Source organism: Nycticebus coucang, chromosome 2 (assembly GCF_027406575.1).
Source record: "Nycticebus coucang isolate mNycCou1 chromosome 2, mNycCou1.pri, whole genome shotgun sequence".
Lineage (NCBI taxonomy): Eukaryota > Metazoa > Chordata > Mammalia > Primates > Lorisidae > Nycticebus > Nycticebus coucang.
Genome location: NC_069781.1, coordinates 170,325,829 through 170,352,440, shown reverse-complemented (window position 1 = coordinate 170,352,440; position 26,612 = coordinate 170,325,829). Strand labels below are relative to the sequence as shown.

At 44.5% G+C, this 26,612-nt stretch overlaps 2 protein-coding genes across 7 annotated transcripts; one reads left to right on the top strand and one right to left on the bottom strand.

Annotated features, from left to right (window-relative positions):
- The first annotated feature begins 9,320 nt into the window (after positions 1–9,320).
- LOC128596610 (haptoglobin) lies at positions 9,321–15,180 on the top strand. The gene is made up of 5 exons (XM_053606176.1): positions 9,321–9,463; positions 10,885–10,964; positions 11,256–11,357; positions 12,723–12,797; positions 14,250–15,180. Exons 1-5 carry the CDS (start codon positions 9,456–9,458, stop codon positions 15,026–15,028), a joined length of 1,044 nt encoding a protein of 347 aa, XP_053462151.1. The 5' UTR covers positions 9,321–9,455; the 3' UTR covers positions 15,029–15,180.
- On the bottom strand, positions 9,470–26,521 carry TXNL4B (thioredoxin like 4B). 6 transcript variants are annotated; one of them, XR_008383117.1, is made up of 7 exons: positions 26,267–26,517; positions 23,190–23,358; positions 21,254–21,405; positions 17,776–19,520; positions 17,266–17,490; positions 15,914–16,126; positions 9,945–10,052 (listed from the first exon to the last, which is right to left on the bottom strand). XR_008383117.1 is itself a non-coding variant. In XM_053606192.1 (5 exons), exons 2-5 carry the CDS (start codon positions 23,319–23,321, stop codon positions 9,677–9,679), a joined length of 471 nt encoding a protein of 156 aa, XP_053462167.1. In that variant the 5' UTR covers positions 23,322–23,358; positions 26,346–26,521; the 3' UTR covers positions 9,470–9,676. The 6 variants fall into 6 exon arrangements, 4 of the variants coding, with proteins under 4 accessions (XP_053462167.1, XP_053462161.1, XP_053462192.1 ...); XR_008383116.1 differs by having other exon boundaries at positions 17,266–19,520; XM_053606192.1 differs by lacking the exons at positions 15,914–16,126; positions 17,266–17,490; positions 17,776–19,520 and adding an exon at positions 9,470–9,755 and having other exon boundaries at positions 26,346–26,521.
- Positions 26,522–26,612: the final 91 nt, after the last annotated feature.

Sequence of the window (26,612 nt, the reverse complement as noted above, 5' to 3'; positions counted from 1 at the left end):
CGGGTGTTAGGCACTGTGTCCTGCCCTGCAGTACCGCTTTTGATGACAACAACACAGAAAGACAAAGACACAAGAAAAGACTATATCTGGAAGTGTAGTTGGCTCATAAGCAAGAAAACATTTTTAAAATAATTTTTGTAGTTCTCTTATGTTTCAAGTTCCCAGGACAGTAAGAATTGCTGTCCAGAACTTTGTAACGTTCTATCACACTGATGCATTCCCTTCTGAGTTTCTATTCCAGAAAAGGTGGAACCTCCTTGCAGTCATGAGATTACTACAAAGTCTTATACCACCTGTTTGTCCAGAAAAAATAAGTGATACTCCACCACAGACTGTGCCCAAGAACCACTGAGCCTGCACACAAAGCTCATACGATCACTATTAACCCCTAGCTCCTTATAACACTAAAATTTCTGCCCTAGGAGGAACTTAACCACCATTTTTTGTCCTTAGGATTTATGTACCAGATTCCTCCCTGGCTTGCGTGCTGGCACTCCCCTCCAAACAGGTAATAATGGTCACCCCCCCTCATGCATTATTCATTTTCGCCTCCATAAACACCTCCCCCCGACTCTGTTGATGGGTGAGGTGGATTTGGGATAGTCTGTCCCTCCCTCTCCAACTTGACCAGTCTTCTGAAATAAATCCTTTCCTCCTTGATAATTCTACTGCTGGCTTGCCAGGGTCTGGGCTCTCTTCACTCTGTCCCAGAAGGGCAGAGGGGCTTTGGTGGCCCTGCCCATCGCACCAAAACTGCAGGGACCAAGGAAAAGCTTCTCTTCTGCCCTCTGAAAGTTTACTGAAAAATTAGCTCCCAGGGGAGGTAAACAGAAAGACTGCAGGCACACACATTTGTGTGCACACGGGGGAGAAGCAAAGTGATTACTCCCTCATTGAAAAACAGAATCAAGGAAAACCCCCTTTACCAAGTCTTCAGCAAATAGCTGAATACAATTCAGGACTGTCCATCATGTGGGAGGTCTGAGACTTGGGAGAGACTGCACCCAGTATCTGCAACCTTGGAGGAGCCAGAGGGGCTCAAAGGGCCCGGCTGGTACTGAGGCACCACTGCCTGGCAATGTTGAAGAAGGTGTTGGTGAGAAGGAAAAAGTGGTGGAATGCAAATGGACGGAGATACTGGACTCTCGGTGTTAGAGTCTGACAAACTTTCAAGTTTTTGGAGATAGTGGTTAAGTCTTCCAATTAGTTTCTTTAAAAAATTCAAGTAGGGGGGTGGCACCTGTGGTTCAGTCGGTAAGGCGCCGGCCCCATATGCCGAGGGTGGCGGGTTCAAACCCGGCCCAGGACAAACTGCAACCAAAAAATAGCCGGGTGTTGTGACGGGCGCCTGTAGTCCCAGCTACTTGGGAGGCTGAGGCAGGAGAATCGCCTAAGCCCAGGAGTTGGAAGTTGCTGTGAGCTGTGTGATGCCACGGCACTCTACCTGGGGGCCATAAAGTGAAACTCTGTCTCTACAAAAAAAAAAAAAATTCAAGTAGGGGCTCGGCGCCCACAGCATAGTGGTTATAGCACCAACCACATACACTGAGTGACGGGTTCAAACTCGGCCCGGGGCCAGCTAATCAACTGCAACAGAAAAATAGCCAGGTGTTATGGTGGGCGCCTGTAGTCCCAAGCTACTTGGGAGGCTGAGGCAAGAGAATTGCTTAAGTCCAAGAGTTGGAGGTTGCTGTGAGCTGTGACTCCACAGCACTCTACTGAGGGTGACATAATGAGACTCTGTCTCAAAAAAAAAAAAAAAAATTCAAGTATGGAGGCCGGGTGCACTGGCTCAAGCCTGTAATCCCAACACTCTGGGAGGCCAAGGTGGGTGGATCGCTTGAGCTCAGGAGCTTGAGACCAGCCTGATCCAGAGTGAGACCCCATCCCTAAAAATAGCCAGGCATTGTGGCAGGTGCCTGTAGTTCCAACTACTTGGGAGGCTGAGGCAAAAGAATCATTTGAGCCCAAGAAATTGAGGTTGCAGTGAACTATGATACCATGGCACTCTACCAAGGGTGACAAAGTCTGAAAAAAAAAAAGAGAAAATTCCAGTGGGGGAAGTGGGGAGGGGAGGGCATTGGTAAGTGCTCACCTGATGTGCACAACTGATAAGGGTATGCAGCACATCCCCAGGAGGGGCTGAACTACAACTTGAACTTTACCTTAGAAACACAATGTAATCTAATCATTTTTTACCCTCACATTAATCTGAAATTTAAAAAAATAAATCTTTACTCCATAAAAAAATTACAGAGCGTCCCAATTGTGTTTAGAGCTTGCAAAAGTACTAATTAAAGGAAAACCTCCTATTATCTTTGAGAGGTCTCAACTCCTCTTTGTTCTAATTACATGCATAGATAGCTCAGTTTAGATGCATCTCTTAGGTCCAGCCTTTCCATCAAGTGGGGACATAATTTGACAGGACCAACCCTTGGCAGCAGTTAGTAACCCATGGCCAGAAGCACCAGAAGAGGGATTGGAAGATATGTCAGTAACATGGCTCATCCATCCCATGCAGAAGGAGGGCACCAGGGGATGTAATTGATACTGACTCTACGGCTCACTTTGGGTAGAGGGAAGAGTACAGACATTGGATCTAGTTTAGTTTCCTTATATCTCGAACAGTAACCTCTGATGAGACCTGATTGGTTATCTTGTAGATAGTTTTATTGGATTCCCAGAATATAGACTACATTTCCTCTTCTCCATCATAGTTGGGTGTAGTCATATGACCAAATTCTATTCAATGAGATATATGTGAAAGTGTGAAATTTCTTGGAAGTCTTCTGCTGCCTGGAACATGAGTGGTGGCTGGAACTCTGGCAGCCATCTGAGACCAAAGCATCAGGGTCACCTTCCAAGGCTGATGGCATTGAAAACTGGAAAGAGCTTCTTGAAATAGCCAATTCCAGTTCCGTCTGCCTACTTCCCCACTTCTTTAATTTTTTCTTTTTTTTTTTATTTAGAGACAGTCTCACTTTGTTGCCCTTGGTTGAGTGCTGTGGCGTCACAGCTCACAGCAACCTCCAACTCCTGGGCTTAGGTGATTCTCTTGCCTCAACCTTTCAAGTAGCTGGGACTACAGGTGCCCGCCACAATGCCTGGCTATTTTTTGCTTGTAGTTGTCATTGTTCTTTGGCAGGCCTGGGCTGGATTCGAACCCGGCAGCTCTGGTGTATGTAGCTGGTGCCTTAGCCACTTGAGCTACAGGCACTGAGCCCCCTGCCCCACTTCTTTAATTAAGAAGATAAAACCTCGTATACTTAAGTCACTATTGATTGGTGTTTCCTCTCATACTTAGACAGGTTGAGGCCCATTATAATCTTATATTTTCCTGGAAGAGGTGCTATCTGCTTTCCACTTGGCTAAGATACATTTCAGGATTTCTCTTTCCTCCAGGTGCGGATCTCTGGAGCCAGCGTATCGTGAGAACATTCTCAGACTATAATGTTTCCAACCCTCTGGTCTTGGCTTCCTGTTATGTTGACTGAGCCTTGATAGTGAAGGAAAAATTTGGTAACAGCCGTTAGATATGTGGGAAATAAAGTCAGTGTGGGTCGTCACGTGTAAGAGGACACTGGGGCACAGGGCCATATGCAGGAGTGGAGCAGGAATGATCTGGAATTTGTGAAATATCTGGGCAGCAACAGAAGAGTGAGGCATGAAGGGCGGGGCCTTTAGGAGAGGAAACACCACAAATGTTTGCACTTCTCACATTCTTGCCAGCCAAGGAGAGGTTTCTTGAGTGTTGAAAGTCTCTCTGGAAAGTTTCCCATAGGGAAAAAAAAATGAAAAAAAAGGTACGGTGTGAAGCTCTTCTGGCCTCTCCACCTGCTGTCCTGTTAATTGCTTGGCTTGGTGGGAACAGGGACAAAGCTGTGTGCCCAGGGTCAGAATGTCTCCTTCCTGCCCCAGGCATGCAGAAGACATTCTATCCAGTAGTAACCTGGGCGCTGCCTGGTTTACTTGAGATGCTGACCTTTGACTTTTCTCACGGAATTTGCAGTTCTTTTTTTCATTTCTTTTTTTTTTTTAAGACAGGGTCTCATTTTGTTGCCCAGATTGGAGAGCAGTGATGAGATCATAGCTCACTGTAACCTCAAATTCCTGAGCTCAGGAATCCTCCTGCCTCAGTCTCCTGAGTAGCTGGGAGTATAGGTATGGAATCTGCAGTACTTAATGGAGCTGGTGACCTTTTTCTACCTCAACAGAGCAAAAAACATAGATACCAGGTCTGAGAACCTATAAAAAATCACTCTGGTTAGGTCAGAATTTTATCTCTGTTTGAGACTGTTATAATCATTAATAAATGAACACACACATACAAACATTTATTTATAATATACATACATGTGCATGTGTGTGCCTAGGGTTCACTGGGATTCATTTGGTCTTTTATTCACTCTTTGTTTCAATCATGTATTGAAACTCTACCTCCTGCCACTGGCTGTGCTATGTGTGGAGGATGAAGATAACTGAGTTTTCCAGCACCTCTCAAATACAGAGGCAAATACAAACACAGCTCTCTAGAGTCAGCGGATCACACCCTACAACGAGGGAGGATCCCAGAGCTTTCTCAGTGGAGGGCAATTCACTTCAAGGCTTAGCAAGTTTATGCAAGTCCCAGATATTTTGCACTGACTGCTCAAAAGCAGAGCCCCATTGTAATACCATTCCTTCTAGAGAGATCTGTCATGACACAGAGTGAATGGTTCGACTCCTCCCAGCATCTGGCTGACACTCAGGAGCTCCTTTGCCCAAATGCTCTGTCAGGCACTTTCCTTGGTCTATTTCCTAATGTGTTTCCCAGCCACAGCCCACGTGGTCTTTGGCTGCTCCTCTCTGGCAGCAGTGGGATTGAAGGCCTGCCCAGGGGAGGGGCTCATGGCAGGGAAGAGCCTCAGGCCTCTCCACCTTTGGGGGCCAGAGCTTTAAGGTCTTCCTCATCCTCTTTGCTGGGCATCACTGCTTTGGTCACAGTTTAAATCTGGTACACGAGGTTCTTTTGTTTTTGAGACAGTCTCACTCTGTCACCCTGGCTAGTAGAGTGCTGTGGTGGCATCACAGCTCACAACAACCTCAAACTCCTGGGTTGGAGAAATCCTCCTGCCTCAGCCTCCCAAGCAGATAGGACTACAGGCGCAGCAGTCTTTCTGCATAGCTTAGGATTCTGTGAGTCAGCAGTTCGGGCTGGGTTTAGCTGGGGGTTGTTTTGGTCCTAGCCAGTTTCAGTTGATCTTGACAGGGGCTCATTCATACATCAGTGCAGGGCTTCTGGGAATTTGGGGCTGGGTATCAGCTGGGATGCCTGGGACCTTTCTTTCATTCTCCAGCAACAGAGGAATAGCGTGGGGTCATTCACAGGAGGCCCCCAGATCTCAGGTGCAGTAAAAGCAGGCAAGCCCCAAGTTTACAAGCGCACTACAAGTCCATCCTGGTCTTATGTTCGCTACTCTTGTGGAACAGTCACAGAGCCAATCCCAGATTCGATGGGAGAAGAAATAGGCTCCCCTTTGTGACGGGAAGAGCTGTGGTCTGTTGCAGTGTGTATACAAGGATGGAGAGAAGTTATGGACATGTGAAATGCTGGTTCTTAGTCCTCGCTCAGACCTACCTGTCAAATCCAACTGGTGACAAAAGGGCCTCCTTATTAAGTCTTCCAGGTGATGCCTCCAGCCTCCGTATTTCTAAATGTTCTTTGATACTTAGCAAATGTTACATTTCACATACACATGTGGTATATAGGTATGGGCATATATGTCTTTAAATTAATGCATAATAACGCAATGCACATTCACGAACCCACCACCCAGTCCCCAAACTGGACCATTAATACCAATTTATTTATATTTACATTTACTTATGTGTTTTTCTCTCATGTCTTTCTCCTTCCTCCCCATGACATGCAACATTTTTGTTTTGTGTTTTCCATTTCATTAAATTTAGAAACATAGTTTTGGGGCTGGGGACGGTGGCTCACGCCTGTAATCCCAGCACTCTGAGAGGCCAAGGTGGGTGGATCACTTGAGCTCAGGAGTTTGAGACCAGCCCGAGCAAGAGTGAGACCCCCATCTCTAAAAATAGCCAGGTGTTGTGGTGGGGTCATGTAGTCCCAACTACTTGGGAGGCAGAGGCAAGAGAATCACTTGAGCTCAAGAGTTTGAGGTTGTTGTGAGGTGTGATGCCATGGTTGTCTACTGGGGCAACAAAGTGAGACTCTGTCTCAAAAAAAAAAAAAAAAAATATATATATATATATACACATATAGTTTTGTTCTCATTGGTATCTTTGACTATTTAACATATTGCCAAGTTTTGCTTGCTTTTTCTTTCCTCCAATAAAAATGTTTTCAAAACTTATTTCTTCGAATTTTTCCTGTGATAAAATGTGTAGCATAAAATTCTGATTTTAACCATTTTAAGTGTGTAATCCAGCAGCATTAATTGCATTAGTGATATTATGCAACCATCACCAATATCTGTTTCCAAAACTTTTTCATCACCCTCAAAAGGAACTCTGTACCTATTAAGCAATAATTTCCCATTCTTCTCTTCCCCCAGCCTCTAATCAATTTTTTTTTTTTTTTAAGAGACAGAGTCTCACTTTATCACCCTCGGTGATAGTACTGGTGTTACAGCTCACAGCAACCTCCAACTCCTGGACTTAGGCCTAATTCTCTTGCCTCAGCCTCCCGAGTAGCTGGGACTACGGGCACTTGCCACAATGCCCGGCTATTTTTTTTTGTTGCAGTTTGGCCAGGGCCAGGTTTGAACCTGCCACCCTTGGTATATGGGGCTGGCATTCTACTCACTGAGCCACAGGCACTGCTCTCTAATCTATTTTTATCCCTATGAATTTGCCTATTCTAGATTTTATTTTTTGAGGGTGGGGAACAGGCATCTCACTCTGTTGCCCTGAGTGCAATGGTGTCATCAAAGCTCACAGCAACCTCAAATTCCTGGGCTCACAAGATCCCCCTGCTTCAGCCTTCCAAGTAGCTGGGACTACAGGTGTGTGCCACGTGCCCGGCTAATTTTTCTATTTTTTTTTTTTCAGATTTGGCCGGGGCTGGGTTTGAACCCGCCACCTCCGGCATATGGGACCGGCGCCCATATGACGCCACCTCCGGCATATGGGACCGGCGCTACTCCTTGAGCCACAGGCACCGGCCCAAATTTTTCTATTTTTAGTAAACACAAAGTCTTGCCTTTGCATAGGTTGGTCTCAAACTCAAGTGATCCTCCTGCCTCAGTCTCCCAGAGTATTAGTATTAGAAGCAGGAGTCACCACCGCCAGCCTATTCTAGATATTTTATATAAGTGGAACCATGTGATATCTGTCCTTTTACGTCTGGTTTCTTTGCTCAGTATATTTTCAAGACTTATTCATGTTGTAGCATGTGTCAACTTCACCCCTTTTCATAGATGAGTAACATCCATTGTATGTAGTTACCACATTTGGTTTATCCATTCATCTGTTGGTGAATGCTTGGACAGTTTCCACTTTCTGGCTATTGTGAAAATGCTGCTATGAACACATTCTTTGGGTATATACCTAGAAGTGGAATTGCTGGGTCATATGGCAATTCTACACTTAACTTTTTGAAGAAAAAGTTTTCCACAGCAGGCGCACCATTTTAGATTCTCGACAGCAACATACCAGAGTTCTAATCTCTCCACATCCTTGTCAACCCTTGTTCTATATATATTTAAATTTATAGCCATTCTAGTAGGTATCAAGTGGTGTCTCACTGTGGTTTTGATGTGCATTTCCCTGTTGGCAGTTTCCAGTGGTGTTGAACATCTTTTCATGTATTTCTCGATCATTTATATATCTTTTTTAGGGAAATGTCTACTGAAATCCTTCGCCTATGTTTTAGTGGCATTTGTTTTTCTGTTGCTGTAGGAGTTCTTTATATATACTGAATATTAAGCCTTATCAGATATATGACTTGCAAATATTTTCTCGCTTTCTGTAGATTGTTTTTTCACCTTGGTGTTTGTCTCTCCATGCACAACAGTTCATTTCAATGAAGCCCAATTTATCCATTTTTTTCTTTCATTGCTTGTGATTTTGGTGTTCATTGCCAAGTTTTATTTGGTTTTAAGCTCTATAAGAAGGGTATCATACTGAATGTAATCTTCTGAAACTTGAGGTTTTCTTTCAAAACTACATTTATAAGATTATCCATGTTCTTGCATAATTTATTCATTTTCATGGCTGTATAACATTTCATTATACAAATATCACACATTATCCACACTCATAAAGTGTCCAGAAACTGAGGGGCATTTTTATTGTTCCCGGGTATTTTGCTAGTGTATCAGTGTCAGCATGGGTATCCCAAAGTGATTCCTTTGCACATTCTAATTTAAGAACTACTACTTTTTTATTTATTATTTTATTTATTTATTTTGGAGACATAGTCTCACTTTGTCACCCTTGGTAGAGTGCAGTGGCATCACAGCTCACAGCAACCTCAAACTCTTGGGCTCAAGTGATTCTCTTGCCTCAGCCTCCCAAGTAGCTGGGACTACAGGCGCCCACCACAACGCCCAGCTATTTTTAGAGCCAATGTCTTGCTCTGGCTCAGGCTGGTCTTGAACTTGTGAGCTCAGGGAATCCACCTGCCTCGGCCTTCCAGAGTACTAGGATTACAGGCGTGAGCCACCATGTCTGGCCTATTATTCTTTTTTTAATGAATAAGAAATTTTTTATTGAGTTGCTATTAATTTTCATTTGATAGTACTCATGATACACATAGGTGCAGATGTTTGACTGAAACATTGATTTTTCTCATCCGCCTCTTTGGACTAATCACCAAATTACCACTGCTACCAAGAATGGTCTGTGTCAGTCTACACTATAGCTTTAACTGCTTCATGTGATTAAATCGGAGAAGATACAATAAATGCAGTTTACTGATTTCAAGTTGGAGAGCTTTTAAGCAAGAGGGAGATGTCTACATATAGGATGGAGAAACTTATTGTGAAAAGGAAGTGCTTTCTTTAGACCCTTCTAAGTGAGGCTGTAGCAGGGTCTATAAGGGGTTTGAACTACTCTAAGTCAACCCTTTTCAGTGTGAAAATCCTCCAAAATAAAGAGGCAGACTGATGGTTCCCCCTCACCCCCTACCCTGTCCTGCCCAGTTTCTGATTTCAGGAACCACTTTGGCAGGTACACGGGGTCGTGAAGTTGCCAGGTTTCTGTGCTGTTTGTAAAAGAACAACATGGGAAAGTCAACCGTGAAGCAAGAGCTCAGCTCTTAACAGGGGTGTTGTTTGTGGTTTTGTTACTGGAATATGTCAGTGTGCTGTGACCTTAGCAAGGCCAAAGTTTTGTAGACCCAGAAATTACAACATCGAGAGGGAGGTGCGGCGCGATCCTAGAGGCATAAAAGGGGCAGCGGGTATCTGCACCACACTTTCCTTCCAGGGCGAGACAGACAGACCATGATGAGGTGGGTCTCCAGCTTTCCCCCCTCCCTTTTCTCCGGTTCTTTGTTTCATCCTTCTTTGTGTTCATTGTTAGAGATGCAAAAATACAATGAATGAAGAATCAGGGCAGGAGGGCTAAACAGTGGTGAAGTAAGAGGTTTAGTGCATGAAATCCTCTTCTTTTTTGTATTCATAAGAGCCAGTCCTTTCAGACAGTGCTATCTTTCCAGGGTGATTTACTCTAAGGAGCATCTTCTTCCTTGAGGTTCTGAAGTTTTTGTCTTTATAGGCGACACCTCTCCAGTGGTAGGCTTCCTGGCTTACTGAATATATATATATTAGCTGATTTTTCCTTTTTAAAAATGTATACGAAAGATCAAGAGAAATATTTGAATGACACAACTAAGGCATTTAGATATTATCAAAATCAAAAGGTTTTTTTAAAAATTGAAATAACAAGACTAAAAACTTAATATAACCAAGCAATCCTTGAATGGTCGATACCCGTCAGTGAGCTGGTCAGGTGGGAAGTGAGGCTTGTGCACCCTGCTCTCGGGAAGCCAGTTCTCGTCCAGGTAATCTTTGACATTTGGGGATTTGATATACCATTTCCTAGAAGCAGACAATCATAAAATAATGTAAACAATCACATAAATGTTTTAAAATTTATATATTAAAAACCATTTATTATGGAAAAAGTAGAGGGAATATCATAATAAACTCCTATATTATCTTCAAGTTATCTACTTTTTTTTTGAGACAGTGTCACTTTGTCGCCCTGGGTAGAGTACCGTGGCTTCATAGCTCACAGCAACCTCAAACTCTTGGGTTTGAGCAACCCTCTTGTCTTAGCCTCCCGAGTAGCTGGGACTACAGGCATGCACAACAGAGTGCAGCTAATATTTCCATTTTTAGTAGAAAAATAAATAGACCCTGTCTTACTCAGGCTGGTCTTGAACCCCTGAGCTCAAGCGATCCACCTGCTTCTGTCTCCCTAGAGTGCTAGGATTACAGGTGAAGTTATCTACATTTTATTTGCAGTATCTTTGTAGCCCAGTACATTAGGGCTGCCTGAAGGAGGTTTCTCTTTGCTGGAGAGGTCACATATTATTGCTAATTTACAGTGTCCTGAATGCAGCCAGAAACTGAGGCCCATCCACCTACATGCCTCCCTGTCTTGGTGATCCTTCTCTGAAGCTTATGCAAATTCCCAGCAGGACGGAGCTTATGGAAGCTGGGTGTGCTCAGGAGCTGCTGAGAGTTCACATGGGTGGGGCAGCTTCTTGGTCCTACCCCTTATATGGATTTTCTTTTCTGGCTCTTTAATGGGAGATGTGTGCATATGCGTGCATGTGTGTGCGTGTCTGCAGGGTGCACATGTGTGTGCATGCCTGCTGTGAAGCAGGGAGACTAGCTTTGCACTCCTTCCTTATTCTGTCTGCAGTGCCCTGGGAGCTGTCGTTGCCCTCCTGCTCTGGGGACAGCTTTTCGCAGTGGACGTAAATGATGTCACAGATATTGCAGGTGGGTCTTAGAGTTTGGGCAGGAACTGTGCATCCCCAGCACAGACCTACCAAATCTGCATTGTTTGGGGAGTCCCTGTGCCCCCTTTCTCATCCTGATCTCAGGGGTTTCAGTGCCACGAAGAACACTGGGGATCCTGCCAGAGATGCGAGGAGACATTGTTTCCTTGCCTTCCATTTAGGGTGGAGGAAGGTCAATGTGTGAAGCAGTTTCCTTTCATCTGACTTTTCATGGATCTCTGGCAGCAATTTCTGAATATTCATCTCCTCTCTGGCTTCTTTTTCTTTGCAGACGATGGCTGCCCAAAGCCCCCTGAGATTGCAAATGGCTACGTGGAGCACATGGTTCGCTATCAGTGTAAGCAGTACTACAGACTGCGGACTGAAGGCGACGGTGAGGCCTGCACAAGTGTCTCTGGGCTCCCTACACACCCCGCCCAAATATGCCATGGTGGGCTAGGGTGACTGGCAGGAAGGTCACATTTAGATCCTAATAATCATTTGGTGACCAGTAACTGTCGTCTTGTAGGCACACTCACTTTTCTCGGCCCCGGTTTTCTCTTTGTTAAGAGGAAGCCGTGCCACGGAGCCCATCCATTTCGGAGGAACTCTCTAACAGGAGCTCTGGCCAAAGAACAAATGACACCACAGGAAGAAGCCTTTATCTAGAAATTCTCCAGTGTTGGCACTGTGCTGAGTGCTTTATGTTTATTGGCTCACTTAGTCCTCATAGCACCCCTCTGAAGAGATTTTTTTTCTTATTTTTTTTAAGATAAAATCTCACTCTGTTGCCGAGTTGAGTGCTGTGTTGTCATCATAGCTCACAGCAAGCTCAAACTCTTGGGCTCAAGAGATTCTCTCTCTCTCTCTTTTTTAAGAGACAGAGTCTCACTTTATCACCCTCGGTAGAGTGCCATAGCATTACAACTCACAGCAACCTCCAACTCCAGGACTTAGGCCATTCTCTGAGTAGCTGGACTACAGGCACCCGCCACAACACCCGGCTATTTTTTGTTACAGTTTGGCCAGGGCCGGGTTTGAACCCGCCACCCTCAGTATATGGGGCCGGTGCCCTACCCACTGAGCCACAGGTGCCGCCCTCAAGAGATTCTCTTACCTCAGTCTCCTGAGTAGCTGGCACTATAGGTGCCCACCATGATGCCTGGCTAGTTTTTCTACTTTTAGTAGAGAAACTAAAATCAACTCTTTCTTAGACTGGTCTCAAGCTCCTGAGCTCAGGCAATCCACCCTCCTCACCCCCCAGAGCCCTAGGTTTACAGGTGTGAGCCACCGTGCCCAGCCTATTATTCTCATTTTGCTGAGGCATCAGAGGCACACACAGGCTTAAGACCCACCTGCAATATCTGTGACATCATTTACATCCACTGCAAAAAGCTGTCCCCAGAGCAGGGCAATGACAGCTCCCAGGGCGCTGCAGAGAATACAGGAAGGAGTACAAAGCTAGTCTCCCTGCTTCACAGCACCCATGCACATGCACACACACGTGTACCCTGCAGACACACACATGTTCAGGCAGCCTAGAAGTGGCAGAATCAGGATTTGAACCCTGAGCCCTCCCTGTACTGTCTGGCCATGACTGGGCTGAACGAGCACCAGTCCTTGGCTTCCAGCATGATGCAACTCCCCTTTCCTCTTTTTTCCTTGTCATCTTTTCAAATTCTTCTCTTTAAATGCTTTCTCTCTCCATTCTATGTCCACATTCGATTTCCCTTTTGGCTCATTTCCTTCCTTATTTCAGGAGTGTACACCTTAAACCATGAGAAGCAGTGGACAAACAAGGCTGTTGGCGAGAAGCTTCCTGAATGTGAAGCAGGTGGGAGCTGCGGGCTTGGGGTGCAGGACAGCATCTAGGGAACTGTCACAGAGACACAGCCTGCCTGGGTGGCTTCCTCTCAGTGCACAAGAGCCAAGAGGAGAAATCAGGGAGCCACAGCTGCTCAGGCAGAGATGAAGCAATTAGGTGATAACTCCGGCAGAGCTCACTAAGAGTCTTGTTCATCTGGGCCTGGAGGGCATGGGCTGAATGCACTGTCCGTACTGTCCCCAGATCAGGAGACCCATGAATGCAGATAGCCAGCCCAGACAGCCCTTGGTCAAAGGTAAAGTAGGCTCCAGGAACAAGTCAGGAGAGAGGACACAAAATCTTAACCCTCGGTAGTGTAACAGGAAGCTGGAGACTTCTGTTTCTTTTTTTTCTTGAGACAGAGTCTCACTATGTCACCATCAGTAGAGTGCTGTAGCATCACAGCTCACAGCAACCTCAAACTCTTGGGCTTAAGCTATATTCTTCTTCTTTTTGTAGAGACAGAGTCTCACTTTATCACCCTCGGTAGAGTGCCGTGGCGTCACAGCTCACAGCAACCTCCAACTCCTGGGCTTAGGCGATTCTCTTGCCTCAGCCTCCCAAGTAGCTGGGACTACAGGCGCCCGCCACAACGCCCGGCTATTTTTTGTTGCAGTTTGGCAGGGACCAGGTTTGAACCTGCCTCCCTCGGTATATGGTGCCCTACTCACTGAGCCACAGGCGCCACCCTTAAGCTATATTCTTGCCTCAGCCTCCCAAGTAGCTGGGACTACAGGCACTGCCACAATGCCTAGCTATTTTTATTTTTTGTAGTTGTCATTGTTTGGCAGCCCGGGCGGACTCAAACCCGCAGCTCCGGTGTACGTGGCTGGCGCCTTAGCCACTGAGCTACAGGCGCCGAGCCAAGACTTGTTTCTTGATGCTGGGGGCTCTCTTCCCCCGCGCCCCTCATGGAACAAGAGGGTCCTTCCCAGTTGCTTCTGCTACTAGCGGCGTAGAACTGCCTTGTGTTAACTGCACCATCTATACAATCTGAGTTCCAGCCAGGCTACACATCTCTCTTTATCCAGAGAGAGTGAATTATCACAGCTCCCACTCCTTCCAGTGCATATCAGGAAATTGTGGACATTCTTTTGTTGTGATAAATTGTTTATAAATATAATTCATTATCCAGGGCTGAAAAATCTCTGTTACTCATTTCTCTTGTGAGTTATTAGGAAAGCAGGAAATAGAACTCTGCTTTGTGATGCTAGTAATTAAAAAGCCAAATTATTTTAAACCGTAAATATTGGAAATGAGATGGGCAGATGGTAAAGGCAAAGCATTTTAGTCTTTCCAGCTCTGAAAGCAAAGGAGGAGGATAGCCTGGATAGCGGCTGGGGCCAGTGCTTCTTTCCCTTGTTCTCAGATTGGGAGCCCCTTTTGCTCCTCTGCTCACGAGTCTCTCGCTCTCCTTGACAGTATGTGGAAAGCCCAAAAACCCAGTGGACCAGGTACAGCGGATCCTGGGTGGATCTGTGGATGCCAAAGGCAGCTTTCCCTGGCAGGCCAAGATGGTCTCCCGCCACAATCTCACCACAGGGGCCACGCTGATCAATGAACAGTGGCTGGTGACCACGGCTAAAAATCTCTTCCTGAATCACACAGAAAATGCCAAAGCAAAAGACATCGCCCCTACCTTAAAACTCTACCTGGGGAAAAATCAGCCTGTGGAGATTGAGAAGGTGGTTTTTCACCCTGATTACTCCAAGGTAGATGTTGGGCTCATCAAACTCAAACAGAAGGTGCCTGTTAATGACAGAGTGATGCCCATCTGCCTACCTTCCAAGGATTATGCAGAAGTGGGGCGTATGGGCTATGTGTCTGGCTGGGGGCGAAATGCCAACTTCAGGTTTACTGAGTTACTTAAGTATGTCATGCTGCCTGTGGCTGACCAAAAGAAGTGCGTGATTCACTATGAAAACAGCACAGTGCCCGAAAAGAAGGCACCAAAGAGCCCTGTGGGGGTGCAGCCCATACTGAACGAGCACACCTTCTGTGCTGGCATGTCCAAGTACCAGGAAGATACCTGCTATGGCGATGCTGGCAGCGCCTTTGCTGTTCACGACCTGAATGACGACACTTGGTACGCGGCTGGGATCCTGAGCTTTGATAAGAGTTGTGCTGTGGCTGAGTATGGCGTATATGTGAAGATGACCTCCATTCTGGACTGGGTTCAGAAAACCATAGCTGACAACTAACCCAAATGTGGCCAGAAGCCCTTGCCTGAAAGCAAGATATTCCTCTGGCGGAGGGAAAAGTGGATGGGATTGGAAGGGGTAAGACATGGTCTGAAGCTGATGGGTACCAGCCCTGTGTTCTGAGTCAATCAATAAAGTTTTCTCTTGGCTCATTTCTGTGCTGTGTTCAGTCCCAGGTGTTTCTTATTCTCTCATTTATGGTCCAGCAGCAGCTGAATGGTATAGTGTCTATAGGAAGTGTAGCAGAAAAGACCCCAAGTCAACTGGAAACCCCTAGGATGACACCCTGGGAAATCCTGCTCACTTGAGTGCCTACTGAATGCCAGGTCTCGGAAAAGTCATCGTGATCCCTGTCCTACAGACATGGAAATGGAAACTCGGAGAAATTGAGTGATTTGCTTAGGGTTAGAAAGCTATGCAGTAGTAAAGATGAACTTGAACCTAGGACTGTTTGAACATAAACTTGAAGCTCTTTTCACTGCATCTGGTCACTTCTTTAAAGTGAATTAGGAGAACGGGTGCAGGCCTGGTGAGGAAGATGTTAGCAAAATGGGATGGAAAAAAGTGTTTTGACACAGACAGCACTTTATTGTGTTCCAAACTACCAGCACTCCAGAAAACAAAGATGGTGTAAAGGAAGGATCTCTGGACTTGTTGGGTTTGAATCATAGCTTAGATCATAAATCTGCTAAGTTCTTCAACCATCCTGGTCTTTTCCATGAGGGGCTTAAAACACACAAGCTCTAAAGTCCCTAACAGCAATAACATTCTGGGACTCCATAGAAAGTGGGGAGGTCGGAGTCACTTCCCCCGTAGGAGCTGCTTTTCCTACTTGGAAGAAACCTGCCTTCACTAGGAACTAAATGCAAGCCATCTGAGTCTTACCTTCCAAAGACAGGGGTCTTGCTGTTAAGGGTGGTTCCCACCGTGGTTCCAACCCCTGGGCCACTGTGGGGAGGCAGACAGGCTGATCTCTGCCGGATGCCTCGATCGAGGATAAAGCACAAAGGTGGGCCATCCCTGGGGGCTTCTTATCAAGACCACTGAAATGAAGGAGCACGGAGGCACCCAGACAGGGCAAAGTCACCAAGACCATCCCTGCAAAGAGAATTAGCAGGTGGGCAGGGCTAAGCCCTGTGAACTCCGAATCAGCAGTTAAGATTATGGAAGCTGGTTTGCCTGCCCTGCAGTAATGAAACTTGATTTTTCCCTCTCCCTTTCCAAATGGGTTATCATGTTATTGACAATTCTCTATCCTATATTCCCAATTACCCAGTTATTTCCTTTTTATCCAATCTTCCTGGGGTCTTGGGATTCTTTTAATCCTATTTTTGAATTTTCACACCTTTGCATCTTTTCATGACTGCTCCATCTTAGAGATCAAAAAAGGTTTCTGAGGAGTCAACAAGTTGCTGCATTGTCTCAATCTGCCACTTGACATGTGAGTTACTGTATGCCTCTCCAGCTACCCAGACTTGTTACCAGCTACCCAGTCTTGTTACTTCCCCAGCACCGTCTCCTCTGTCTACCTCCAATTCAGGTCAGGGTCCCCAGGCTATGGACCTCCTGTTGAGGGCAGCACTGTCACAGGCAGAGCTCCGCCTCCCTCCCTGTCCCCGACTATCTGCTCGTGGAAAAACTGTCTTCCACAGAAAGATCATCTTCCATGAAACTTAGGAGCTGGGTCATACAGCAGGTGAGCAGTTGGTGATCTAGTGAAGTAGCTTCATCTGTATTTACAGCCACCAGCCGTTCCCATCACTCCCATCACTGCCTGAGCAGTGCCCACACCCCTGTCTCCCCACCCTCAACCTCCTTCTGTGGAAAAACTGTCTTCCATGAAACTGGTCCCTGGTGCCAAAAAAGGTCGGGACAGCTGGCCTCCCAGAAAAAAGGTTCTGGAATTCTTTTTTTTTTTTTTGTAGAGACAGAGTCTCACTTTACGGCCCTTGGTAGAGTGCCGTGACCTCACACAGCTCACAGCAACCTCCAACTCCTGGGCTTAAGCGATTCTCTTGCCTCAGCCTCCCGAGTAGCTGGGACTACAGGCACCCGCCACAACGCCCGGCTATTTTTTGGTTGTAGTTTGGCCGGGGCTGGGTTTGAACCCGCCACCCTCGGTATATGGGGCCAGCGCCCTACCGACTGAGCCACAGGCGCCGCCCAGTTCTGGAATTCTTATAAACAGGAAGCTCATCTAACGAAACTTTCTCGATATAAGCCTTCAGTACACTGACCTTTCCACAACACATCCCCTTCTCATGCCAAAAATACAGATTCTCCTCCTGATGGTGCAGTGTCACTGGTGGCTCTCTCGCTCATCAGGGTCTGGCCTTTACTGTGCAGTTCTCTCACATGCACTCTCAAGATCCATGGGTAAATTTCAACAGGTTAGAGCTAGCAGACCAGTGAAGACATGGACCTTTCATTCTAGAACTTGGTAAACAGGTAACAGCCAGATACTGGAAAAAAATAGTCAAACACTTAGAATTACCAAGTGTATTCAGTGGTTTCTGGTCACTACTCACGAGCAAAATAATGACAACAGAAAACCCCTGGCATTTTCTTGATCACTGACCTCTCTGTCCAGCAGCCCTTGCTGTCCTGGACACCCCCTGCCATCTTCCAGCCCCTGGGGCCTTTTTCCTCAGTGCTGAAATTCCCTCCCCTTTCTACATGAGTCATTTGTATCTACACAGCACTTAGCACAGGATGGGACATACAGGACATACTCAGTAAATACTTACAGCATGGAAAGCAACTGGGAAGGGTCAAAAATACGGGACTTCTGAGAAAAATTCTCCAGAGCCTTTGGAAGGAAAGACAGGAGAATTTTCCACATGCAAGTTTGGAGTTTTTCCATCTGAGTACTTACTAGATTAAATACTGTGGGATTTGGACAAAGGAACATAAAATCTGACTACCAGTGACTTATGCAATGAAGACATTTTATTCTTTTATGGAAATTGGAAGGAGCTGGGTCTAGAGTTCACTCAGTAGCTCAATAACATCACTGGGGACCAGGCTCTTTCGATCGTTCTCAGCACACTGAGTATTTTCACCCTGAGGTTGGCAGCCTCATGGTCCTAAGATGGCATCATGATTAACATCAAAAGGATATAGAGGAGAGAAGACAGAGGTGGTGGTGACAGGATTTATTTTGCCTTATTCCTGGAGTGGCTCTCTTTTTTTATCAACCTAGAAGTCTTCCCTCTATGCTGGCCAGAACCAAGTCCTGCAGTCACCCCTCCTGCAGGAGAGGCTTAGAAAGGAAGCTGCTGGTAAAAAGGGTGGAACTTTCAGTGACAGTGCTGTCCTGAACAGAATGGGGCTTCTGTTCCCAAGGTGGTCAGGGGCTGTTAAGCAGGTGATAAGGTGGCCCAGTGCCCTCCAGCTCTCCACCCATTTTCTCATCCTAGAAGGTCAACACCTTGAGGTTTTGAAAAGAGAAGTAACTTGACCAAAGTTGTACTAGGTGACCCTGGAATAGTAAGAATTCCTCATAAAGTTTTTAAAATAGGCAAATCCCCCAACAGTGACATTTCTTTCTAACAATTATGACATCTCTTTTAGATTTGAGCCCTGGAAGTACAATTCTGTGCCTCAGGAAGGGGCAGCAACTTCTGGGAGAGATCTGTACCTACTTACTAAGAGTGGTTAATTCTTTGTTTCTCTCAAATTTGGTACTAGAGGTAGGTTCAAGTTCTCACTTCTTTGGCAATGTAACAACATAAAAGCGAGTTAAATGAGCCAAACATGGTAGTGCTCTAATAGTCAGAGCCAGCAAGGCTCTAAAATAAAATGGGCAAGAAGAGCTATTCTCTATTCAGTAGAGAATTAATTATTCTAAGAGAAATTAGGTAATAAGGACTGGAGCTTTTGTGTGTGTGTGTGTGTATATGTCTGTATGCACATCTAGTGTAGAAAATATGTATTTTTGCTCCTATGGGCATGACTTTCCAATTTACTTGTGTATCAAATAAACATGGTTAAATTGAATTGCTTATTAGACAATGTTTGGGAAGATTCTGAATTATCTTCAGGTATAAGGAAAGCACACCATTTAAAAAAGAAGGTAAAAAAACCACCCTGGGGAAAGTGACTGGTTGACTGCTCTGAGGTTCGCAGGGAGCAGACATTAGGCATCTCAGGTGAGCTGAGGAGCGATCTCCCCAGGGGCCAGAACTCTATATGCACATTTGTCAAACCCCTTCTCTGCTGGACACTGGACACATTTCTGAAGGACTCCAGAAAAATAGCACAGCTGGGATTCAGGTACTGTTTCCAGACGTGTCTTTCTCTTTGTCTTTGACAGCAGTTAGTGTGTTAAATGTCTTGATAGAGAAGGTCATATTTGGGAATATTCTTGGGATCAATAGGACTTTGGACAATAAGTTTTCCTCTCATTGCTCCTCGATAGATTACTTCAATCAAATCTATGAAGTCTTGTTTTGTTTTGAAACTTCCCACAAACTTAGTGTGATCTGGAGACCTAGACAGCACAGAAGAGAAACAACTACTCTCAGAACTTTTAATAAGCTTTTAATAATAATAATAATGATAATAAACTTTTAATATTTCTGAAGACTTTCAGATAAACAAAAATATCCTTGAGTTGATAGATATTAAAAAAAACTTCAAACATCAGCTATACTTATTGTAGATATTAAAAAAAAAACATAAAATCAGGCTGGGCAGGGTGGCTCATGCCCATAATCCTAACACTCTGGGAGGCTGAGACAGGCGGGTCGCTTGAGCTACCAGCCTGAGCCAGAGTGAGACTCTGTCTCTAAAAATAGAAAAACTAGCCGGGTGTTGTGGTGGGAACCTGTAGTTCCAGCTACTCAGGAGGCAAGAGGATTGCTTGAGCCTGGGAGTTTGAGGTTGCTGTGATGTGTGATGCCACAGCACTCTACCCAGGGTGACAGAGTGACACTCTCTCTCAAAAATAAATAAAAAGAAAAAAACCCCCACCAGTGAGACCAGAGGTCACTGTTTGGTATATATCCTTCCAATCTTTTTTTTTTTTTGTAGAGACAGAGTCTCACTTTATGGCCCTCGGTAGAGTGCCGTGGAATCACACAGCTCACAGTAACCTCCAACTCCTGGGCTTAAGCGATTCTCTTGCCTCAGCCTCCCGAGTAGCTGGGACTACAGGCGCCCGCCACAACGCCCGGCTATTTTTTTTTTTTTTTTTGGTTGTAGTTCAGCTGGGGCCGGGTTTGAACCCACCACCCTCAGTATATGGGGCCGGCGCCCTACCGACTGAGCCACAGGTGCCGCCTACCCTTCCAATCTTACATGTGTGTATATGTATGTGAATGCGCATGTATTCTTTTTCTCACGGTATTGGAAATTATACTGTACAAACTATTGGGTAATGTACTTTTTCCTCAACGAATACATATTTCTTTTGAAGCCATTAATCTATAACATCATATTAAATTTCTGGAAATGTAATTATGGGTTAAAAAGTTTAAATACTTTTAAGTGCTCCATACATAAGGTCATAAATTGCCCTCCAAAAAGTCTGTACCAAATTAATACTTACATCAACCGGATCCTAGAAGAATAAACAGCTCTAAAATGCACTTTCAAATAGACAACGATAAAGAAGTATACAGATCTAGATAAGTAGACACCTTAACCACAGTAAGAAATGATAGATACATTCAATAATGAATGTAAAGTAGTTAGACAGTAACTGGATGAAGCAGAAGGCATTAAAGACGATTTCAGGTCACTTAACTCTTGACAGGCTTTGGTGAAGAATGTTTCAAAATTCTCCGAGTGGCAGAAGATAGGAAACAGCCAGAGAGAAGCATATCCTAGTTTGCTAGAAGGAATGCTTCTTTTATAAATCCCACCTGCCAGCCCTGAAGGTTAAGAACAACTACATATTTTGTTTTAGATGAAATTCCTAGAAACCTTTTTAAGTTCTTTTCTTTAGCTAATATAACTGTTCTATATTTTAGAGTTTTGGATGGTCAGTGTTTCACAAATTGTATTATTCCTTCATATTTAATTTGGAAATTAGAATTTGCCAATCATACCTGAAACATTCTCATTTTGTACAAAAGTTTTATGTAAAAAAATATAGACTATACCAACTGAGGAAACAATACTGATAATAAGACTCACAGAGCCAGCATCACATGCAAATAGGTGAGATATTGCAACTCCTTAAAGGACACTATTAATTATAGGTAAGTCACCCTAACTTACCCATAATCCACTTTCATATGCTGCCCATTGAAGAAAAAGACGGTAGATGGAATATAACTGATGTCAAAATACTGTGTATAAACGGGAGTTCGGTCCACATCTACCAGGTATATAGCAGCCATTTTACTTAGGTCAGAAGAGGTCTTAGAAAGCTGCAAATGACAACAGACATGTAGGTTATGATATGAGAAGTAGCTAATGTGTCTTCTATGGAACCTTTTACTATAATAGAGTATTTTGTTTGAAAAAATTCCTGGGCTGAGAATCTAGCCTATTTGGGTTCCACGTTAAACACAGCGTAACCTTATCAACCAGAGTCTGAATCACTGTCAACAAGGTTACGAGAAGACCTTGGGTAAAACTGCGAATATACTGTATGTCTTCCTTTAATTTTTTTCTATCTTGAATTGTTTCTGTAAAAGCAATCTATTTTCACTTAAAATAACTTAGCAAAATCTTTCATCTGAATCTTCCTAGAAATAACTATTATAATTAGTAGCAAACACATACATGACAGTTACTATGTGCTAACTGTCCTAAGGGCTTAACATTTGTTGATTCTTAGCCAGGCGTGGCGGGCGCCTGTAGTCCCAGCTGCTAGGGAGGCTGAGGCAAGAGAATAACCTGAGCCCAAGAGCTGGAGGTTGCTGTGAGCTGTGATGCCACAGCACTCTACTGAGGGCGACAAAGTGAGACTCTGTCTCTAAAACAAATAAACAAACAAACAAACAAACAAAAACATTTGTTAACTCATTTAATCCTTACAACATTCCTATGAGGTATGTACTATTATTTTTATTTTGGTTTTTTTTTTTTTTTTTGGCCGGGGCTGGGTTTGAACCCGCCACCTCCGGCATATGGGACCGGCGCCCTACCCGCTGAGCCACAGGCGCCGCCCAGAGGTATGTACTATTAGAGTACCCATTTACAGAGGAGGAAACTGAGGCACAGGGAGATAAAGTAATTTGTCCAAGTCACACAGCTACTAAACAGTAGGGATGGGATTGGAACTTCAGCAGTGTGGCTTCAGAGTCTACTACTGACCTCTGTCATAGTTCCCCTTCCCTACAGCTGAGGGTATAATCCTGTGGTCCTTTCTTTGCCAGGTTAACAGATTACCCACTCATTCTATTTTTTTTTTTTTTACAATCACTTTTAACCACAGAAATGAGGATTCTTATACTCAGGTTCTACAGTGATGGCAGCAATAGAAATGGTGGGAAGTAGTCTTACTCCCGGTTTAGTCTTTCTTTGTGATAAATACAGACAAGAATATGCCTACCCTGTCCTGTACTACTCCTTCATACTAATCAGAAAGTGAAAATTTGCTGTAAGATCAGAGAATTCTGGAGACAGGGAAGAGTCCTGGCAGTTACAGAAAAGTGAGTTTGAATCTCAGCTCCAGAATTTAGCAGATCTGTGCCCATGGGAAGTTATTTGACCTGCCTGGTATTCACAGGGCTGTTATTACTCTACTGTGAAGGCATCAAAAAAAGATAATGTCCATAGGTGCTTGTTAATCACGTTTCCTGCTCTTCCACTGCCTTGGTGAAACTGAGCACTGAGAGCTGTTAGTAGGAAGGACATCTAGGAAAGCTTCAGCCCGTCACAGATGTGGGGGTTCAGCTCAGGGCAGCACACGCCACCTCTTAGTCACAGTGCGCTGATGACTAAGCAGCTTCACAATGAGCCCTGCCTGCTCTGATTTAAGCACTCTGCAGACAATATACAGATTTTTTTTTTTTTTTTTTGTAGAGACAGAGTCTCACTCACTGTATCGCCCTCGGGTAGAGTGCCGTGGCGTCACACAGCTCACAGCAACCTCTAACTCTTGGGCTTACGCGATTCTCTTGCCTCAGCCTCCCGAGCGGCTGGGACTACAGGCGCCCGAATATACAGATTTTTAATAAAAACCATTTTAAAAAAATCCACTTACAATATCATCTAGCTGCAGGCAGACAGGATCTTCATCTCTCCCAAACCTGAGCACCAACACCTTCTCAGCAGTACTTTTTATCACCTGGTCTACTTCCTTTTTGCAGGTCAGTGTGGGCAATAGGAAGCTCATCTTGAAATAATTCAAATGTTAATCTTCACCATCAATTCTGAAATAAAGTTGCAATATATAAAGCCAGTTTAGATTGAATGCATGAACCCTTATTTAAAAAATTAACTTTTAGAGGTTATGCATTTACATGGCTTTTAAGAACATATATAGAAAGGTATACTGTGAAAAGTTTCCCTGTCCTTGTCCCTGCTTCCGGGCCTATTCTCACTGCCCCATATTCCCCCACACACCAAGAAACAGCTTTTGTTACTTTCTATTTATCTTCTAGAGTTTCTATATTTTCTCTACTTTTTTACCCCAAAAGATAGCCTATTGTATCAGTCCGTGTTCCAGCAGGGAAACAATGACACTCTCAAACTTGGCAATCTGAAGACAGTGTAATTAAGGCCAGTTAGAAAAGCACCAAGGTGAAGTACAGTACTTTGGCACTCAGTAACAGTGGGGCAGTGAAATGCTGTTCGTCCTCTGAGGCCTGAAGGAGCCAGGGGAAGAAGCAGTCAGGAGAACTGTGAGGCAGAGAGGTGAGTGGAAGAGACGCGCACAGGTCAGCCTGCTGAGTAGGGATGCAGCACTCTCCTCTTCTCCAGCCTCTGCCTGTGCCCGTCTCCAACTGGAACCAGAGTGCAGGGGAGTGGCTAAGGCAGGTAGACCTCCTGGTCCCCAGAGCAGTCCAGCGGAGGATGAATAGTGGCTCTCAAGGGGCAAATAGCACATGTTTAGCACACACACTTTATCCACTCTTCTGCACTTTGTATTTTTTTAAAATCTAACCTATGACGATCTTCCCATGCCTCTATAAAGAAAACTTCCATATTCTGTGTCAGAGCAGCACGCTATTTCACACAGGTCTTTGACTGATGGAAATCTATATTATCACAAATATTGGCTTAAGAATTCTTAGTGCATACCTTATTAGGTACACCTCACCACATGGCAAACGGATCAGTTAAGAATCTATATAAAACCACAATTAAATAAACAAATCATAAAATACTGAGGTACAAGGGGCCTAATCCGACCTCCTCATTTTACAAACTAGTTTGCTTATAGTTAAACAAGAACAAGTACTATAACACAGGCCATCAAATTTATAGTCCAGGATTTCTTCTACTACAACAAGCTCTTATTTTCATGATTGGAAGAAATTCCAATTTTGAGAAACTCTTCGTTGGGATATCTGACATTTTGAATTCAGTGCCAATCTTTTTGTAATCCAACAAAAAGAGAAGATTTCTTTATGTTTTTTTGGTCACAAATCACTAATTTTAAGATATGAATTAAGAGCCAGATGTGGTGGCTCAGGTCTGTAATCTCAGTGACTTGGGAGGCTGAGATGGGAGTATTGCTTGAAGCCAGGAGTTTGAAACCAGCCTGGCTAACACAGTAAGACCCTGTAACTGAAAAAAAAAAAAAAAAAAAAAAAAAGAAAGAAAAGAAAAAAAATGAGATGAGTTAATAAAAATTCATATAGAAAATCCAACTGTCTGTACTCAGCCCTACTATGAAACTAATTTATGGCTTTCATATGAAAGCTATAACCCAGTTATAATCTAATGTGGGTAAGGGGAGAGGGAGGGGAAGGGCAGGGGAGGATGGGAGGGAGGGTGATTGGTGGGATCACACCTAGGTGCATCTTACAAGGGTAGATGTGAAACTTAGCCAGATGCAGAGTGTAAATGTCTTAACACAATCACTAAGAAAATGCCAGGAAGGCTATGTTAACCAGCATGATGAAAATATGTCAAATGGTATATAAAACCAGTGTATGGTGCTCATGACTGCATTAATGTACACAGCTATGATTTAATAATAAATAAATTAATTAATTAAATAAACAAAACAAAGAAAATCAAATTGTTCAGCAGTGGGTCATACTTCAAATGGTAATGCTGATTGCTAGAAGGAACTTCATCAAACACTAGCAGAACAAATTACCAATGAAAGGGGATGTCAAAGAGAAGACGGATCTGTCCCACCAGCAGAATTCAGACAGACAGCAGCCTCTCTGTATTACTGATAAAGAGGAGGAAGTAAGAGGAGGGCACTGAGTCAACATGAAGGTCAGGGGTGGGACTGGACAAATGTTGGAAGGAGGAGAGAGAAACTGAGACCACACTTAAGAAAACGTCCACAGCAAAAGACACTAACAGAGGATTCTGATGTACACCAAAAGAAGAGGTACAAATGGACAGTGAATAAATTTGACAAACTTTACTAGTAAGCAAAGAAAATTAAAAGATGTTTTAAAAATCCATTAAAATGGCAAAAGTTGTTTAAACAAGATAGTAGTACACAATAATGGCAAGCATATAACTACGGCAGGAGGTTTAGATGGCCCCTGCTGGAAGGTGGGAGATAAAACCCTCCTGGAAGGGAAGCCTATATACTCTTCGACCAACAATCCCATTTCTGAAAATTATTTCTTGGTAAATACACTTAATTAGACACGTGGACACAGACTGATGAAGGAATGATACCCATGCCATTTCTAAGGGTGAAAACCTGGAAACAATCTAAATGACCTCAATAGGGGCTTGGAGAAATAAATGCTAGTACAGTTCCGGGCGCCTGTGGCTCAGTCGGTAAGGCGCCGGTCCCATATGCCGAAAGTGACGGGTTCAAACCCGGCCCCGGCCAAACTGCAACCAAAAAATAGCCGGGCGTTGTGGCGGGCGCCTGTAGTCCCAGCTGCTCCGGAGGCTGAGGCAAGAGAATCGCTTAAGCCCAGGAGTTGGAGGTTGCTGTGAGCTGTGTGAGGCCACGGCACTCTACTGAGGGCCATAAAGTGAGACTCTGTCTCAAAAAAAGTTTGATCTCACTTTTGGACAGAACCTAAGTATAAACTGTAAGTACGTATTTACGTAGAAAAACAACTGGAAATAAACATCCCCAGACATGGTCAGTGTTGACCTCAGCGTGTGAACAGACGGGTGATTTTTACTTACATTGGGTCGTACGTGAAAGTATTTTTCCGGGTGGCTGCGCTACTCCCGGCCCGCAACTGCCGGGCACGATGATACTTACTTTGCTCGTCCAAGTCGCCTCCCCGCTTGCACGTCAGGGTTGTCCACACCCGCCACCCGTTCCCGGAAGAGCCAGGACGCCGGAGGCTCCTTTCTTCTGCCCGGAGTTGGGCAGTCAACCCTAAGCCAAAGTAATCCCAGACTGTTGCCTAGCAACTCTCGCGGGACAATTTAGCCGGAAGGAAACCGAAGAGGAACTCGCACAAGCGCGGTAAAGGAATCCCAGTAGAGCGCCAGGAGCTGGAGCTACTAGTCACCGCCCACGAAG

Excerpts from the sequence above, each read along its gene's own strand:
- LOC128596610 (XM_053606176.1), top strand. Across the intron at positions 10,965-11,255 it reads TGATGTCACAGATATTGCAG|ACGATGGCTGCCCAAAGCCC; the intron begins GTGGGTCTTAGA and ends TTTTCTTTGCAG. Across the intron at positions 11,358-12,722 it reads ACTGCGGACTGAAGGCGACG|GAGTGTACACCTTAAACCAT; the intron begins GTGAGGCCTGCA and ends TCCTTATTTCAG.
- TXNL4B (XM_053606192.1), bottom strand. The coding sequence starts at position 23,321 with ATGAGCTTCCTATTGCCCACACTGACCTGCAAAAAGGAAGTAGACCAG. Across the intron at positions 21,406-23,189 it reads GCCTGCAGCTAGATGATATT|CTTTCTAAGACCTCTTCTGA; the intron begins GTAAGTGGATTT and ends TGTCATTTGCAG. Across the intron at positions 10,053-21,253 it reads CATATGAAAGTGGATTATGG|GAAATGGTATATCAAATCCC; the intron begins GTAAGTTAGGGT and ends GTCTGCTTCTAG.